At 39.3% G+C, this 16,072-nt stretch overlaps 1 protein-coding gene across 8 annotated transcripts in view; it reads right to left on the bottom strand.

Moving 5' to 3' along the window:
• Window positions 1–3,221: 3,221 nt before the first annotated feature.
• GREB1L (GREB1 like retinoic acid receptor coactivator) overlaps window positions 3,222–16,072 on the bottom strand; it is a 259,381-nt gene continuing 246,530 nt past the window's right edge. For 6 of the 8 annotated variants that reach the window (XM_034642744.1, XM_034642747.1, XM_034642749.1 and 3 more), the window contains 6 exons: window positions 12,567–12,732; window positions 11,410–11,637; window positions 10,385–10,526; window positions 9,334–9,534; window positions 6,918–7,056; window positions 3,222–5,581 (listed from right to left, as the gene is read on the bottom strand). In XM_034642744.1, coding sequence (XP_034498635.1) covers window positions 5,418–5,581; window positions 6,918–7,056; window positions 9,334–9,534; window positions 10,385–10,526; window positions 11,410–11,637; window positions 12,567–12,732 — 1,040 coding nt within the window. In that variant the 3' untranslated portion in view covers window positions 3,222–5,417. Of the gene's footprint in view, window positions 5,582–6,917; window positions 7,057–9,124; window positions 9,535–10,384; window positions 10,527–11,409; window positions 11,638–12,566; window positions 12,733–16,072 lie in introns of those variants that run through there. The other 2 variants (XM_034642751.1, XR_004620338.1) reach the window with 2 other exon arrangements.

Genomic DNA, 16,072 nt, shown 5'->3' with positions numbered 1-16,072 from the left:
GAGCGTAACTTTTTAAGAAGAGGATGACATTTTCAGGAATAATATAGATGTTCTAGTAGGTGTTAACTTCATAATATAGACCTAATTTCCATAGAAGCCATAGTATGCTTCTTTGTGGAGCCAAACTTGGTGGTTTCAAGGAGACCTGGGAGTAAAGAATATACATTGATTGGTTGGTTTAAATGTTAGTTATTAGGAAAACCATTATTTTCATGTTTATATTGAAGACACAACCCCTCAAATAACTTTTATAATCTAGGTATTTCTCTAAGGATAGTATTAATGACTTCTAACTTTTGAGTGTTTGCTTATGTGTCACACCTTCTATATAGTGCTGCATTATTTTATTATCATGACAACTCCAATGAGGAATCTGGAACTTAGAAGGTTAAGAGACTACTGTAGCGGTCTGTGAAAAATGTTGAAACAGAACTAAAGCTGTGATGTGTTAATGAGACAGATAAACTTGGAGAAGATACAATTGAAGATTGAAGGAGTTGATAATCAACTGGAGAAGGATCATGGGTAATTTGGAATTTTGATTTGGTAACTAGATAGATGGATTGACTGAGAAGGGAATACTGGAAATTATGTTGGGAGGATTGGATCAGAAAGGATGAGCTCAGTTTTGGTACGGATTTTGAGGTGGTTACAGAATCTCCAAGTGGAGATACCTGTTTGGTATATAATTGGATATGTTGACCTAGAGTTTGAGAGAAGTTTGAACTAAGGAAATTTATTAATGTAAATATTCAAAGGTTTAGAAGAGATGTCCCTACCATGGGGTTTGTAAAATGACAGGATGGGAGAGAGTTGTGAGGAACACCATCATTTAGAGTCTCAGAGAAGAGTACCTGGGAAGAGGTAACAGGATCAGAAAGAAGAGAATGGTAGAAACCAAAAGAAGAGTTTTAAAAATCAAGAATGGTCAGCACTATCACATCACATTTGAAGGCTGAAGAATGACGCTAGAAAAAGAAGAGCGGTCTTTTCGGAGTGGTGGAGGCAGTATCAGACACAGTGAGTATACACTAATGGCCACAGTCAAACCTCAAAAGAAGTGACTCTATAATTGTGATTGTATAAATATGTCTGTGAATTTGTCAGCTGCCCTCGAATAGTTGTTGGTTCATTACAGAAATGTCTGGAGCACCTGGGTGGTTCATTCAGTTGAGCATCTGACTCTTTGATTTTGGCTCAGGTCATGATCTCAGGGTCGTTAGATCGAGCCCCGCATCAGGCTTCACACTTGGTGGGGAGTGTGCTTGAAATTCTATCTCTCTCATGTCTGCATGCACGCATTCTCTCTCTCTCATTCTCTCTCAAAAGTCTTAAAAAAAAAATGTCTAGTATATAGACATTAAAGGAACTACAAGTATAGATAGGATTCACAAGGTTTTACGAGTTATGCCCTTTCTACATGGACATGCATCGGTTTTATTATATATTGCAAGAATTATAAAAAATTATTTTACGAATGAAGCATGACTGTCATAAGGACAATAAGTACAATAGACATGCAGTGACATTTTAATTGTTCTGGCTTACATTGCATGGCTGCCCAGATATAGTTATCCCTAGCTGTATTTCACCAGGAGTTAAGATTGCTCAGTTGGTTTCTGGAGAGTGACTGCAGATACACGTTTGTCTTCTACCTATTCTCATGGCTCTTGGGCCTTTGGCACATAAAGGGAAGATACTGTCTTATAATAACCCCTCCTCCTGCCACACCATTCTAGTAAAAATAAAATACACTACTTACAAAACAAAGAAGTGGTCAGAAAACTTACTGTTGCTTTCTCTTTCTTCTAACGTACTCCATCTGCTGTCATAGTCACTGAAGTGGATGCTTTCCTTAGCTCAGTACTTGACAGTAAAGAACAGAAGGAATTTACTATGTGAATGGCTTTAAACCTTGGCCTCAGTGGCCCTTCCTGAAACCACTTTTAGTGATGGTTTCTTTCAGTAAAACCAGGGTCTCAGTGTTAGAGCAGTGTTCTCCTAGAGAAAGCTTACTGGTCAGTTTCCATAACTAAAGAGAGGCCTGAAGAGGATTTGTTGCCTCGATGTTGTTCCAGCATTAGGTAGCTGAATACAAAGGTACGGCAGTCCGAGTTTCATGGCTTTTTGGTCCTTCCAGTGGAGCAGCTGCTTTGGAATATGTAGTGGAACACTGGCAGTTTCTGCTTGCTTCTGAATCTGTCACCACACTTAACAAATGTTTATCACCCTTCCTGAGGTAAACTGCCAAGGGTCCTTGGCCTAGAAGAGTGTTTTCATGGTTCTTTATCAAAGTCTACTGTGCTAAGCACTCTACATAATCGAACTGACAGGCATTTTTCTAGAATAACAGTTATTCTTAAAAGTAGGTAGTTGGGAAATAATTTGGAGAGTGACACCTTCTGTCATACTACACACTTCTCACAACACAAAGTTCTGTTTCTGAGGATGCCAAAATAAGTGTAGTTGCCATCTATAAAAGATTGGGGATATACAATTTCTAATCTCTAATAATAATTTGTAGATCTGTCATCCATATTTAATTTGGAACTCTGCAAATGGGCATGGTGTGTAGATACTTAAAGTGTGTATATCTTTTTTGTATAAGCTACAGATTTTCATTCAACAAATATTTATTTAACACTTTTTTGGACTGTTAGGCCAGAATAATCAAATCTTAGAGTCATCTAACCTGTGATATGTGGACTTTGTGCCTTTTTTGGACATTGCCAGTGGTAGGGAGCTCATTCCACTTTTGAACATACCAGAAAATTCATGTAAAGAAAACAAACTTTGTCTTTTTGGGGGGGGGTGGGAGAGAATTTTAATACATTCACCAAATTAAATGAAAGGACAACATACTGTAGACACAATGTAAGACAATTTAGAATCATAAACAAAATGTGAGGTAGACCAACTAGTGAAATTCACCAAATTTTGGTTAAGAAAATTTTACAGTAATAAAGTAACACAGGTGCCTCCTTTTCTAAAAATCACAAAAAGCAACTGCATAAGTTACAGCCAAAATAATTGAATACAACAATTCTCATTCTAATTTTAGTTTACATTCAGTATTAACCTGTGTGAACTGTCCTACATGGCAAGGTTCAACAGGTCTATAGATCAATTATTATGCAGGCCTAGCAAACACATTCATACCACAATGTTCTAAAGGATGGCAAGGCTTGAAGCTGAACACACCAAGGTATGTATTAACAAATCATGGTGTCCTGTGCTTGTGCAATTTTATCCTTAAAGGAGAAGGACCTAACATTCTCTAAAGAATTACACTGATAAGGGGATTTTAAAAGATCCAAACCTTAGTAATATAGGCATTGAAAAGAATAGGCTTGTCAGTTGGAATTCTCCATCATTGGGGTTATGGTCTTTTGGCTTTTTTCTAGCATTTCTCTTCCACGGGGTTAAATAGTATATAAGAGATCAGTTACTTGATTTTTCAGAGCGCAGCCATGGAGTACCTGCATCTAAGTTACTACTTTAAAAAACATGCTTTAGACTTTGAAGCCATAAAGCCAGAAGAAACCCTGAGAGGCCATCTGCCCCAGGTACAACTGTTTTGGAATTATTTCAAGTATCTTATTTGCTCTATATAGTAAATGTTATTGGAATATTGCACAAACAGTGGGTTTCTTGATATCGTCTGCATTAGGCCCTTTCAGCAAAACAGGAACAACTGAAATACATTCATATCTAAATCAACCTGCTTCAAAACGTACCTCTTTACCAAAAATTCTGCTGTACTAAAATTAAGGAGTATTTTTAAAGAATACATAAGGCAGATCCTCTTTGAAGGACAATTTAAAAAAATGGGGTTTAAAGGAATTGCTCATTTCAAAATACATTTAAAGCATCATAAGTAGCTATATTAAAAACCAAGAGATCTGCAAACCATTTTCAGATTAGTACATTCCATCTTTTCACTACTGTAAACTCCTTGCTATCACAGGCCAATAAAGCTGGTCAGTTAACATTATTTGTTCTAAGTAAATGCAGGCCTAGTCAGCCCCCTCTCAGTAGTTTCAGGCCACAGGTAAGACATCAATTCAAGTAAAAATGGCCATTTTAAGTGGTACATATGGGCTAGTAAGAAAAAATGTCAAAGAGATTGTTTAGTGATGAGAACTGGAGTAATTTAAGCATAAACTTCCAATAGACTTCGTTCTAGAACGTTTTCTAAAAGTCTGTTTTTGATTAAAATATATTGGTGAGAAACCTGTAGAAACGTATACTGTTGATATTAAACAAACATTCCCTGCTGATTTTAGTGAGTCAGAGACTTTTGGAATCTTTCTCACTCTTCACAGAGAGAATCACTGGTAGGATTACAACAGTTGTCTCTCTCCCTCTCTGGCTCTGTTTCCCATTTCAGCAGTTTTTGTCTTGTCAGTATAAGGTAGCTGATACTCATTTGGTATATCTTTTAAAGGAAGCATTGCTTGAGGCCCTGAAAAGAAACAAACTACTTCTACTCCGCACAGAACCGTAGCCCGACCTTTAGCCTTCTTGGTGCCAGCTGCTTCATTCCAACCAAACAGGGTGGGTATGGTGACCGCTGAAAGCTCTTTAATTGGCTCAACTACTGAATTAGGATCTCCTTGTACAAGATTAAACTCTGTTCCATATTCTCATAGACATAGTGTGCTTAGAGACTGGAAACATTTTTAAAGAGGGAAAAAAGCAAAGGAATTTCAGCAAGGAGAAGCTGCATAAATGCATACAGTGCCTGCTCTGCATTTACTGATTTGTTTGTTCAGTTTAAATAGTAAACTTTTAACTCCTGTGGAAATTTTGCCAAAAGTTTCAATACATATAAGATTATAAATCTTAAACTAACACTGCACAGAGAAAGACAAAGCTACTTCTTTTTTTTTTAAAATACAAATATCTTCTACATTCTATCATTTCAGACCCCTGAGTAATACTGTACCAAAGTACAGATCTGAAGAGAAACTGAGGGTTCAGGCCTCAAACGTTAATCTTCAATTAATTCCACACCAACGGTGTGAGTCTCATGTAACACATTCGGGCTAGCTAATGCCGAGAGTCCGTTTTCCTCCTAACGTAGTGTAGTAGAAAAAACAATGCAAATTCCATGTTCGTTCTCCAAAGTATATCCTCCTCAGACTCCCATGGCAGACCATGTCTTAAGTAATTGCATAACTGCCTAGGGTGGAGTTAACCTGAACTTAAGGTCCTGACAGTGGAACTGAAAGCGAGTGGTACCCCCCAAGACCTGGGTCAGATTGGGGTTGGAGGGGTGGATTTCTTTGGAGAACAAATATGTTGCACTTTGCTCCACAGTGATTGTACTTTAAAGGAAAAAAAAAATCCTAAATAATTGTTTCTGCCCCACCCCACCTAGGCATCCCTTTGCTATTTTTGGTCTCTTCAAAAGCTCATACATGGCGGCCAGTAAGAAAGTAGAGGGGCTTGTCATCGCTGCTATTAGCGGTTTGAAACTCGTCCCGGAGGCGGAACTGCCACTCATCCTCTAGCTCTAGGCGGACAATTGTTTGGCGTAAGGAGCTTCTGTCTTGGCAGATGACACACAGGGTAGCACCTTCAGAAGAACGACAGAAATGCATCTTAGGCTCAGGGATTGAAATTATAAAGAACCTACCATCTTTTTCTGATTATATCGTCTAAGCTAAGACATCTAAGAACCAACATATAGGTAAGTGACCTATCACAATTATTCGTTATAATTTTATTTTTTATTTAAGTAGTATTACAAATTCAAAAGTTTAAGAGTGCACAGTGAAAAATCTCCCCTTCCCCTGTGGTGACCATTGGTAAAACCAGTGTTCTGTGTTTCTAGTCCAGGGCTTCTCCATCTTAGCAACACTGGATAATTCTATTATGGGGGGATGTTCTGTTCTTGTAGGATGGTTTAGCAGCATCCTTGGCTTCCACTCACTAGATGCCAGCAGCACCCTCCAGTGTGGCAATCTAAAATGTCTCCTGATAATGCCAAATGTACCCCGGGGGCACCCCCCTCCCCCACTTCAGGTGCATTTTATGCATATATAAATACACACAGTATCATCTGTTCTTAAATTCTACATATGAGTGAAACCTTACGGTATTTGTCTTTCTCTGACTTATTTCACTTAGCATTATATACCCTCTAGGCCCATTCATGCTGCTGCAAATGGCAAGATCTTTTTTATGGTGGAGTTAGTCCATTGTATATAAATTCATCTTCCTTATTTATTCATCTATGGTGGGACACTTGGGTTACTTACATATATTGCCTGTTGTAAATAATGCTGCAGTAAACATCAGGCTGCATATATCTTTTTGAATTAATGTTTTCATTTTCTTTGGGTAAATACCCAGTACTGGAATTACTGGATCATATGATTAATCCTATCTTTAATTTTTGAGGAAACTCTACACTGTTTTCCACAGTGGCTTGTGCACAATATTCTGAATCCTCCTTTATTCACTGACCTCAGAGGTCATTTTGTCATGATTGTGATGCTTAATGTGCAGTGTGTTCTTAGGCACATCTCTTTTGTATAGTGCATACCTGTTGAAGCCACTTTAGCTTCTATACCAGAATCACAACTCTTAACCTGATTTTTATTAAAATTAGATTATTTGAGAAGCATTATTTCTGCTTACATTGCATCATTCCTTTCTAAAATTAATAGTGGCAAAAACAAACAATGTGGTCACATTTCTGGCCGTATATCTGCATTTTTGTCCTGGCATAACAACAACTTGATTCCACCTCCACCCCAGTTAAGAAAATTGTGGCCCTGGTTTAAAAGCAAGGTGTTCAACTTACTAGTAAAAACGATTGTTAAAGTGCTTTTTTATATGTTTCACCTCCCTGTTTTGTCCGGGGGAACAACGGCATTCACAAGGAAAAGACACTAAATTTGACGTACCTTTTAGAAACTTAAATTTCTTCAGAAGATCAGCACCTACAAAAGAGTCACAGAGGTACAAGAGAAGTCCACTGAAAAACACCCCTTCACAGCTGACATTGCTGGAGTGGGGCCTGGAGCTGACGTAGCATATGGCCACCTGGAATCATCAAGCAGACATAGCATGGGCATTTCAAAAAGCAAGCAGAACATCTCTATGTTAGCTGAGTGAGCCAGTGCCTTCCTCTTTAGCTGTTTCAGGGTAAGGTAAAGGGGGTAAATTTTCTATTGAAACTTAAATAGGTTGGTTATTTAAACTCTGCACTTTTTTTTTTTTTTTTTAAGATTTTATGTATTTGACAGAGACAGCCAGCGAGAGAGGGAACACAAGCAGCGGGAGTGGGAGAGGAAGAAGGCGGCTCCCAGCAGAGCAGGGAGCCCGATGCGGGGCTCGGTCCCAGGACCCCAGGATCATGCACCTCTTTTATTTAATGTGCCAAGTTTGAACTTATTTAAATCTTGTTTCTCTTAATGAAGGACAGTTGAGAGAATTAGTGGTAAGAAACAAAACAGGCCTTTCCACCTGAACGTCTTCATAAAATGAAAAACTACCTTCCACAAAAGTATATTTAGAAAAGATTAAATGTTTTGATGAGAAATTTTTTTATTCTCATCAATAAGGTAATCAGCTTTTCATTTAGATACACTTAAATTTTCAGTCAGGCAGAAGCTTCAAGCAGTACATATTTTAAGTAGGCTCCACACCCAGTGTGGAGCCCAGTACAGGGCTTGAACTCACGATCCTGAGATCAAGACCTGCGTGGAGATCGAGTCAGATGTCTAACCAACTGAGCCACCCAGGCACCCCCAGCAGTGCATGATTTTTAAAATTTAGTTCTGTATGGATTGCATGTACAGGATATAACGTTACAGAAATTACAGGGGAGTAAGATAGTTGGAGAGATCTTGAGAACAGTGAAATGGCTTAATGTGTGGACCTGACCACTTGGATCCAAATAACTGGTTCCTCTGCTTAGTAGCTAGTAGGTGACTTTGAGCAGCTTCCTTCATTTTACCATACCTCAGTTTCCTTGTCTGGAGAAATAACAGTAGTACCTGTTTCATAGAACTGTTTTGTGGAATAAATGCTGTAAACTGCTTAGTAGGTATTCAGTGAGTATTAGCTGCTGTTAGACAGCATAGTCTTACTACTACTACTACTACGACTACTAACGTCTAGAGCCCTGGGCCCTGGGGTGGAGGAGTTTGGAGATAACATAAAGGGCACTATTACACCTGATGGTTTTTAAGGTTCCTTCTGCCTCTAAAATTCTACAATTCATTGTCCAACCCACAGTGTAGATTACTAAAATTTCATAAGAATGAGAATGTAAAGTGTTGATGCTATTTGAATTAAAAATCTGTTCCCGGGGCACCTGGGTAGCTCAGTCAGTTCAGTGTCTGCCTTTGGGCCGGTCATGATCCCAGGGTCCTGGGATCGAGCCCTGCATTGGGCTCCTTGCTCAGCGGGGAGCCTGTTTCCCTCTCTCCCTCTGCCCCTCCCCACTGCTTGTGCTCCAGCTCTCTGAAATGAATAAATAAATAAATCTTTTTTTTTAAAAATCAGTTTTCAGAATTGAATACAGTTGTATTTCAGTCTGAAGAGATTGTGTACATCAGTACAAAGAAATGAAATAAAGTAAACCAACGTGTTACTGTTTCCATTACAAGTGATTTTTTTCCCTTTATACCTTTTATTTTTTAAAAAATTCTTTACAAGGATATTTTGTTAATGAATACAATAAAATATTTTTAAAAGAATACTAATAATCATAGGGTAAAGCTTAGTGGTGGAAGCCCTTAAAGTTCTGAAGGCCATCAGTGGTCTAAAGATGCAAGTGACAAATTTTTTTAAAAAACTAAAACTGATGGAGAATTTGAGACAGACAAGAGAAAGAATGAAAAATAAGTTAACAATGGGGAAAAAAAAGAAATCCAGGAATAGAAAGTAATGAAGTGACAGCTATAAAGGTTTCCTGTGATCCCCTAAATTGTTCAGCAATCACCGAGCTCCTTTTCTGCCTGAAACAGTGGCAAAGACACAATGTGCCTCTGAAGAACTGTGTCTTGGGAGATATCACGTGATTATAATATGGTCTGATATACTGTAAGACAGCAAGCAGCTGCTTCTGTCCAAGGTCATGGGTAGGCTTCTCAGTGGAACTGACCTCTGAGCTAAGCTTTGCGTATTCACTGGCTCATTGTGGAGAGCGGAAGTAGTATGGGGAGGGACAGTTGCCATCACATCTTGTGTGAGCCTTTGCAGTATATCCCAGGCTCCTTTTTTGTCTCCATTTAAGCTTTCAAATGGGAGCTAAAAGGGGAAAGAAATGGATGGAAGTGGGTAAAAGCACAGTACTAGCCCTCTTCCCTTTACCTCTGGTCCAATGTTAAGGTAGCAGTCAATGGCCAGCACAGGACTCTTGAAGTTACGGATGGCTTTGGGGAAGAGTTTGTAGGAAGCGTGCTGAAGGAACTTCTCCAGGAGAAACTGCGCAGGGGCTGCCAGTAGTGTGTGTTCACTGTCGGGAGCACAGACATACTGAAGGGGCAAGATGGGTGCTAAGCTCTCTGACACCTGAAATCAGAGCCGAGATTATCATGGGAAATATGTCTGTCACTGGATGAAACGGGCAAGGAAAAACTGCATTGCATGCTAACGGTCCCCAAATAAGAGCAGTAGCACAGTGACAGATGCTGGGCTCAAATGTAAGTCGTTCTTGGCTTCTGAAAAAGTTCTTTCCCCTTGGGAATAGGTTGGGTCTAACTTAACACATGGCAAGGGCAGGAGAAATGTAGGCTTCTTTGTAAGTTACTGCATTTAGCAACATTGTGAAGGCCCACAGGAAGCCTTTCACAGCGCTGCTGGATGTGGATGGGTTAAATCGCATCCCACCAGATCAAAAAAATAAAAGCAAAGAGGTTTCTAAGCTTCATTGGGGAATTCACATGTTAGAGATGATTAGATACCAGTAAATCTCTTAAAAGAAATGGGTAGGTGCATGGAATTCACTCTCAACAGGTGTTGATTGTTATTACTTTCCTTAAAAAAAAAAACCTGGCAAAGGAACAGACAAGCATCTTAATTTACATTTCTCTTACGTATTAAAGAATGTAAAAATGTTAATTTTGCTAGTTTATGAAGATAGAATGTTAAGTTTGAAACTGAAGATTTGATGGAACTGTTAAGCCTTAAGTCTTTAAAGAAAAGTAGATCTGTCGACTTTTCACATCTTATGTTTTGCTCTGGATGAATCCTCAGTAAGGGGAATGAGACTGCAAACTTGGCATTAGGAACTGACTGCCTTGTGCTATCTCACTTTCCAGTCAAGTGCCAAGTGCTTAATGCCAGTGCCTAGTAACAAATAAATATTAGTAAGAAATTGTTGTCTTAATTTTCAGCAGTAGAATCAAGCTTGCAAACTTACCATGATCTTTGGTTTAATGATAAAGTCCCTTTGCCCTCCAACCTGAACATGTTTCTTCATGAGACTGAAGTTATTAAAGCGGCAGATGAGGAGGCCACTACTGTTTGTTCTCAGGTTAAAGTCAACATCTTCACAGAAATACCTAAATCATAATCACAGGGATAGGTCTCTACCTGTCACATCCGAGCCATGGTAATCACACACAAATGCATCACAGCTGTTAGGAGACAGACTTGGACTCAACCTTGCCTGGAGCTGGCCCTCTTAACACTGGCCTGTGACCCCCCCTGAATTGGGCACTGCAGTCGTTAAAAGGAGGAGGAAGTGAGATGGCTTTGGCCCTAGATATCCCAAGGGACCTTGGGTATTGCTGAACTGAAACAGGACTGCACATAATACATACTCCTGTGGGACACGAATGCAGAGGTGCTCCCAGTTTTAAAATCCTGGCTGCAAACAGGATGAAACATTTGCCAAATTTAAAACAGACACGAAATAGCTACAGCATATTCTAATAGCTACAGGGTTGAGGGTTGACATAAGAGGGACTTAATGGTCCCTGACATTCCTCGCTTGGCCATCTCAGATTTTCCAGGATGGGGATATTATTTATTCAGGAGGCAAGACCAGGGCTAGCCTGCTCTATTGCCACCCGCTGGCTCTTCCCTAAAGGATCCAGACCTCTGGATTTTACTAACATTTAGGGAAAGGATTAACTTCTGAGTTCTGAGAATGAAAGAGTTCACCTTCAATGGGTTATTGGTCCACAGACTGATTTGTGTTGACATAGTAGTTTTTGTCCCTGTTTTAGTTCTTGTTGAATATTATTTAAGGGTCTGGGTCAGTTTGAGGGATTATGAAGGGGCACTTTAGGGGCTTGTGATCCTCCCCCTCCTTGTCCACAAAAAGAGATTCTCAGTTTTTCAAAGACCAAGTCAAAGCAATAGACACATTATAGGGGTCAGAGTTGGACAGAAGCAATCAGTAGATGCTGGGATTACTTGCCTCTATGAGGCCTGACTTACCTGTTGAAGTCGTACTGCACGTTCTGAGTCAAGTCTATGTTGAGGAGAATGAAGTCATGCACATGGCACCTAGAAAATGGGGCTTTCAGGCTCTGAGAAGTCAGCTTGCTGCTCCATTTCTGTATGCCCAGGATTGCGTAGTGGATGATTTTTGGTGTTGCTTCAATATGCTGCAAGACACTCTTCAAGGACACGTTCTTACTGGAAACTCCTGCTTCCATGGGCTGGCTGTGAAATGTAAAGTTGGTTTAAAAAAGAGATCAGTAAATACTACTAAGGGTCGTTTATGATGGGCTAACACTACTATACAGTATTAATATCTGTAAAAGATATAATTAGCTGGTTTACTTTATATTAGCCTGGAATAGAAAAAAATGTCAAGCCTAGTTTTCATGCTGCCTGTCACTGCTAACTTAAGGAAGCTCCCTTTTGGGAGTGGGGCTTATCACATTAAGGCAGAGAAAGAAATCCAGCCCATCTCAAAATGAATAATGAACAGGGAGTTATGGAGAGCCAGAGGTTAGAAGCACATAGGTATACCTCCCAGTGTGGTAACTACGGTATAACAGAGGAATATTTGAAAATGTCACTGGCTTCACTACCACAAGTGGAAACAGACACAATGTGTGAGCTGGAAGGTCACCTAGAAGTGTTTCAGTGGGGGGTGCTTCTGGTATTTGGGGGCCATTTATTGCATAGGACTGCTCCAGGTTTAGCATTCTTTGGTCCTCATGGACCCCCTTCACCACTGTCCTAGGAAGGAGAACCACTGATATTGACTCAACCCTCATTTTACAAGATGGAATTGAGACAAAGAGATGAAAAGACTTTCCCTTTTCATCCAGGTAGTTATGAAGCAGAGCTGGGGTTAAAAAGCAGGTCTAATTCCGGAGCCAGAGGACTTTCTAAATCATAGTGCCTTTCCAGACTCTATAGCAAACCAAAGCCATGATGCAGAAATAGTCCAGGAATGTAATGGCACGCTGAGTACCTAAATTTAAGAGAGAATGTAGTGAAGGTAGTCTCCTGGATCATTGTTTTGCTCTGGAAAGCTGTACCTCTCTCATTTACTTCCATCCATAACTGTAGCCAAGGAAAGGGTTTTCTTCCTAGCATTAGGTCATACTCCTCTAGAACTGCTTGGCAAGTACTACTACCTGCTCTGATCCTGAACACTGTGAACATTCCACAGAACACACGAGTCATCCATCACAACGATGAAAGGCCAGACACACTGGCGTTTAACTCCCAGTTCTTCCAGGCGGTTCCTCTCCAGTTCCAGATTGTGATAGGACAGCTCCTTAATGAGAAACCTGGCAGCACCTGGAAGGCAACAACCACAGCTGTACATCCTTCGCTCAGGCTTGACCCAAATCCCCCAGACAGTTCACATTCCACAGGCATGCCTGTTCACGTGGTGACCATGCAGGGTGGGAGGGTCAACCAATTGTTCAGAGCAGTGGTTCTCAAATGAGTAAAAATAAGAATCACTGAAGGAGTCTGTTTAAAATGCTGACTCTTGGAGCCCATCACCAGAGCTTTACTTTAGGTCTGATAAAGGGCCAGAAACCAGAGCAGTTTTTGATGATGCAAATAATTCATGAACTACATACACTTTGAGGGGTTCTGCAAGAATCCATTTTCCCTCATGGGAAAAAGGATACCACATAGAGGAAATGCTTATTACTGGTTAGGTCCTTTTAAAGCCATAAGACGTGCTGTTAGTCTTAGAAGCAGCCACTTGCATGTCCTGCTGTAGGGAGTGGCCAGGGTTGCAGTAAGTGGGTATGCTTCTTATACTAATGTATCCTCTGCTTTAGGAGATTGACAGCAATGTCTTCTTTGAAGAAGATTCTAGAAAGTGGCATCCTTTGCCTAGATGGGCTTTTTTGCAAGAGGCAGTATGGTATAGTAAAAGACTGGAGCCAAGCTGGCAACATAAATCCTGACTCCACCCCTTTCTAGTTGTGTGACAGTGAAAAAGTTAACTTCCCTATGCCTTGGCTTCTCCACGTGTAAGAAGGCAGTGATAATGTCCACTTCACAGGATTGTTTTATGGTGCTCAGGACAGTGCCTAACATGTGGTAAGTACTCACTATTAGAGATTATTAAGGTGATGATCATCAGATCCTCCGTGTCGTTGCAAATGGCAAGATTTCATTCTTTTTCTGACTGAATAATACTCCATTGTGTATATATGCCACATTTTTATCCTTTTTCATCTATCAGTGGGTACTTAGTTGCTTCCATAATTTGGCTATTATAAATAATGCTAACTCAAACAAGCCAGTCAAAGAAAGACAAAGACCATATGATTTTACTTATAGGTGGAATTTAAGGAAAAAAACGAATGAAGAAAAAAAAAAGACAAACCAAAACCCAGACTTAACTATACATAACAAAGAGAACAAACAGATGGTTACAGGGAAGGGGGGGTGGAGGTTGGGTGAAATAGATGATGTGGATAAAGAGTACACTTGAGCACTGAGTAATATATGGAATTGCTGAATCACTATATTGTACACCTAAAACAAATATAACACCATATGTTTACACTGGAATTAGAATTTTAAAAAGTTAAAAAAGATGATCATCGCAGCCAAATTTTATGAGTGGGCCACCTGAAAATGAACATGTAGGTAATGAAATGAAGAAGCTAAAAAAAGCGATTAAATCTGTGGAGGAACTAGAAAAACAGTTTGAATAGATCAAGGGTACTACTAGAGATTTAGGAAAATCTACCTTCCAAGAGCATGTGTATAATACTTTGTATTCTCAATGGAGTAAGGACCATATAGGAAAAGCCCACAGCTAACATTATAATGGTAAAAGACTGAAAGCTTTTACTCTAGGATAAGAACAAGACAAGGATTGTTCCATTGTACCATTACCACTTCTATTTAACACAGTACTGGAAATCCTAGCCAGAGTGGTTAGGCAAGAAAAAGAAAGAAAAGGCACTCAGATTGGAAAGGAAGAAGGAAAATTCTCTCTTTGTAGACAACATGACCTTATATGTAGAAAACCATAAAGATTTTGCATACACATACATTAGGAATAATAAAAGTGAATTCAGCAAAGTTGCAGGTATAAAACTAAAAAATCAGTTGTGTCTCTATACACTAACAATAATCTAAAAGGGAAATTAAGAAAACAATTCCATTTACAGTGGTATCAAAAAGAATAAAATACGTAGGAATAAATGTTTAACCAAGCATGTGAAAGACCTGTACATGAAAAAGTACAAAACATTGCTGTAAGAAAGTAAAGACGACACAGGTAAATGGAAAGACATCCATGTTCATGGATTGGACGATGTAATATTGTTGAGATGTCAGTATCACCCAAATGATCTACAGATTTAATGCAATCCCTCTCAAAATCTTAATGATTTGTGTGTGTGCAGAAATTAAAAAATCCATCCTTAAATTCATATGGAATCTTAAGGGACCCTCAATAGCCAAAACGACCTCGAAAAAGAAGAACAAAGCTGGAAGTCTCACAGTTGGCTAATTTCAAAACTTACTATAAATGATAGTAATGAATGCAGTAGTGGCCTAAAGATAGACATAGAGGCCAATGGGATAAGAATACAGAGCCTAGCAGTATGTTCTTGTGTTTTGGGGCCAGTCCTAAGGGACTGTACAGTCAAGTGATTTTTTGAAAAAGGTGTCAGGACCATTCAATTGGAAAAGGACAGTTTCTCCAACAGATGTTATTAGAAAAACTGATATTCACATGCAAAAGAATGAAGCTGGACCTGTATCTTACATTATATAAAACTAAAGTGGATCAAAGATCTAAATGCAAGAGCTAAAACTATAAAACTCTTAGAAGAAAACAGATGAAAAGCTTGCTGTTGTATGTAGCAATGACTTGCTGGATAGGACACCAAAAGAACAGCAAAAGGAAAAAAAATGATAAATTGGACTGCATCAAAATTTAAAATTTCTGTGCACCCATAACCATCAAGGAAATTGAAGCAGTAATAAAAAATCTCCCAACAAACAAGAGCCCAGGGCTGGATGGCTTCCCAGGGTAATTCTACCAAACATTTAAAAAATTAATACCTATTCTTCTGAAGCTGTTTCAAAAAATAGAAATGGAAGGGAAACTTCCAAACTCTCCGAGGCAAGTATTACCTTGATCCCAAAACCAAAGACCCGACCAAAAAAGAGAACTACAGACCAATATCCCTGATGAACATGGATGCAAAAATTCTCACCAAAATACTAGCCAATAGGATCCAACAGTACATTAAAAGGATTATTCACCACAACCAAGAGGGATTTATTCCTGGGCTGCAAGGGTGGTTCAACATCTGCAAATCAATCAATGTGATACACTACATTAATAAAGGACAAGAACCCTAATCCACTCAGTAGATGCAGAAAAAGCATTTGACAAAATACAGCATCCTTTCTTGATTAAAACTCTTTGCAGTGTAGGAATAGAGGGAACATCCCCCAATATCATAAAAGCCATCTATGAAAAACCCACAGCAAATATTCTCAGTGGGGAAAAACAGAGCTTTTCCCTTAAGGTCAGGAACATGGCAGGGATGTCCACTCTCACCACTGCTGTTAGACATAGTACTAGAAGTCCCAGCCTCAGCAATCCCACAACAAAAAGAAAAGACATTCCAATCGGCAAAAAAGAAGT

This window comes from Ailuropoda melanoleuca, chromosome 14 (assembly GCF_002007445.2).
Source record: "Ailuropoda melanoleuca isolate Jingjing chromosome 14, ASM200744v2, whole genome shotgun sequence".
Taxonomy (NCBI): Eukaryota; Metazoa; Chordata; class Mammalia; order Carnivora; family Ursidae; genus Ailuropoda; species Ailuropoda melanoleuca.
Note: the sequence above shows the minus strand (reverse complement) of the source record. Positions and strands in the feature narration are given on the sequence as shown.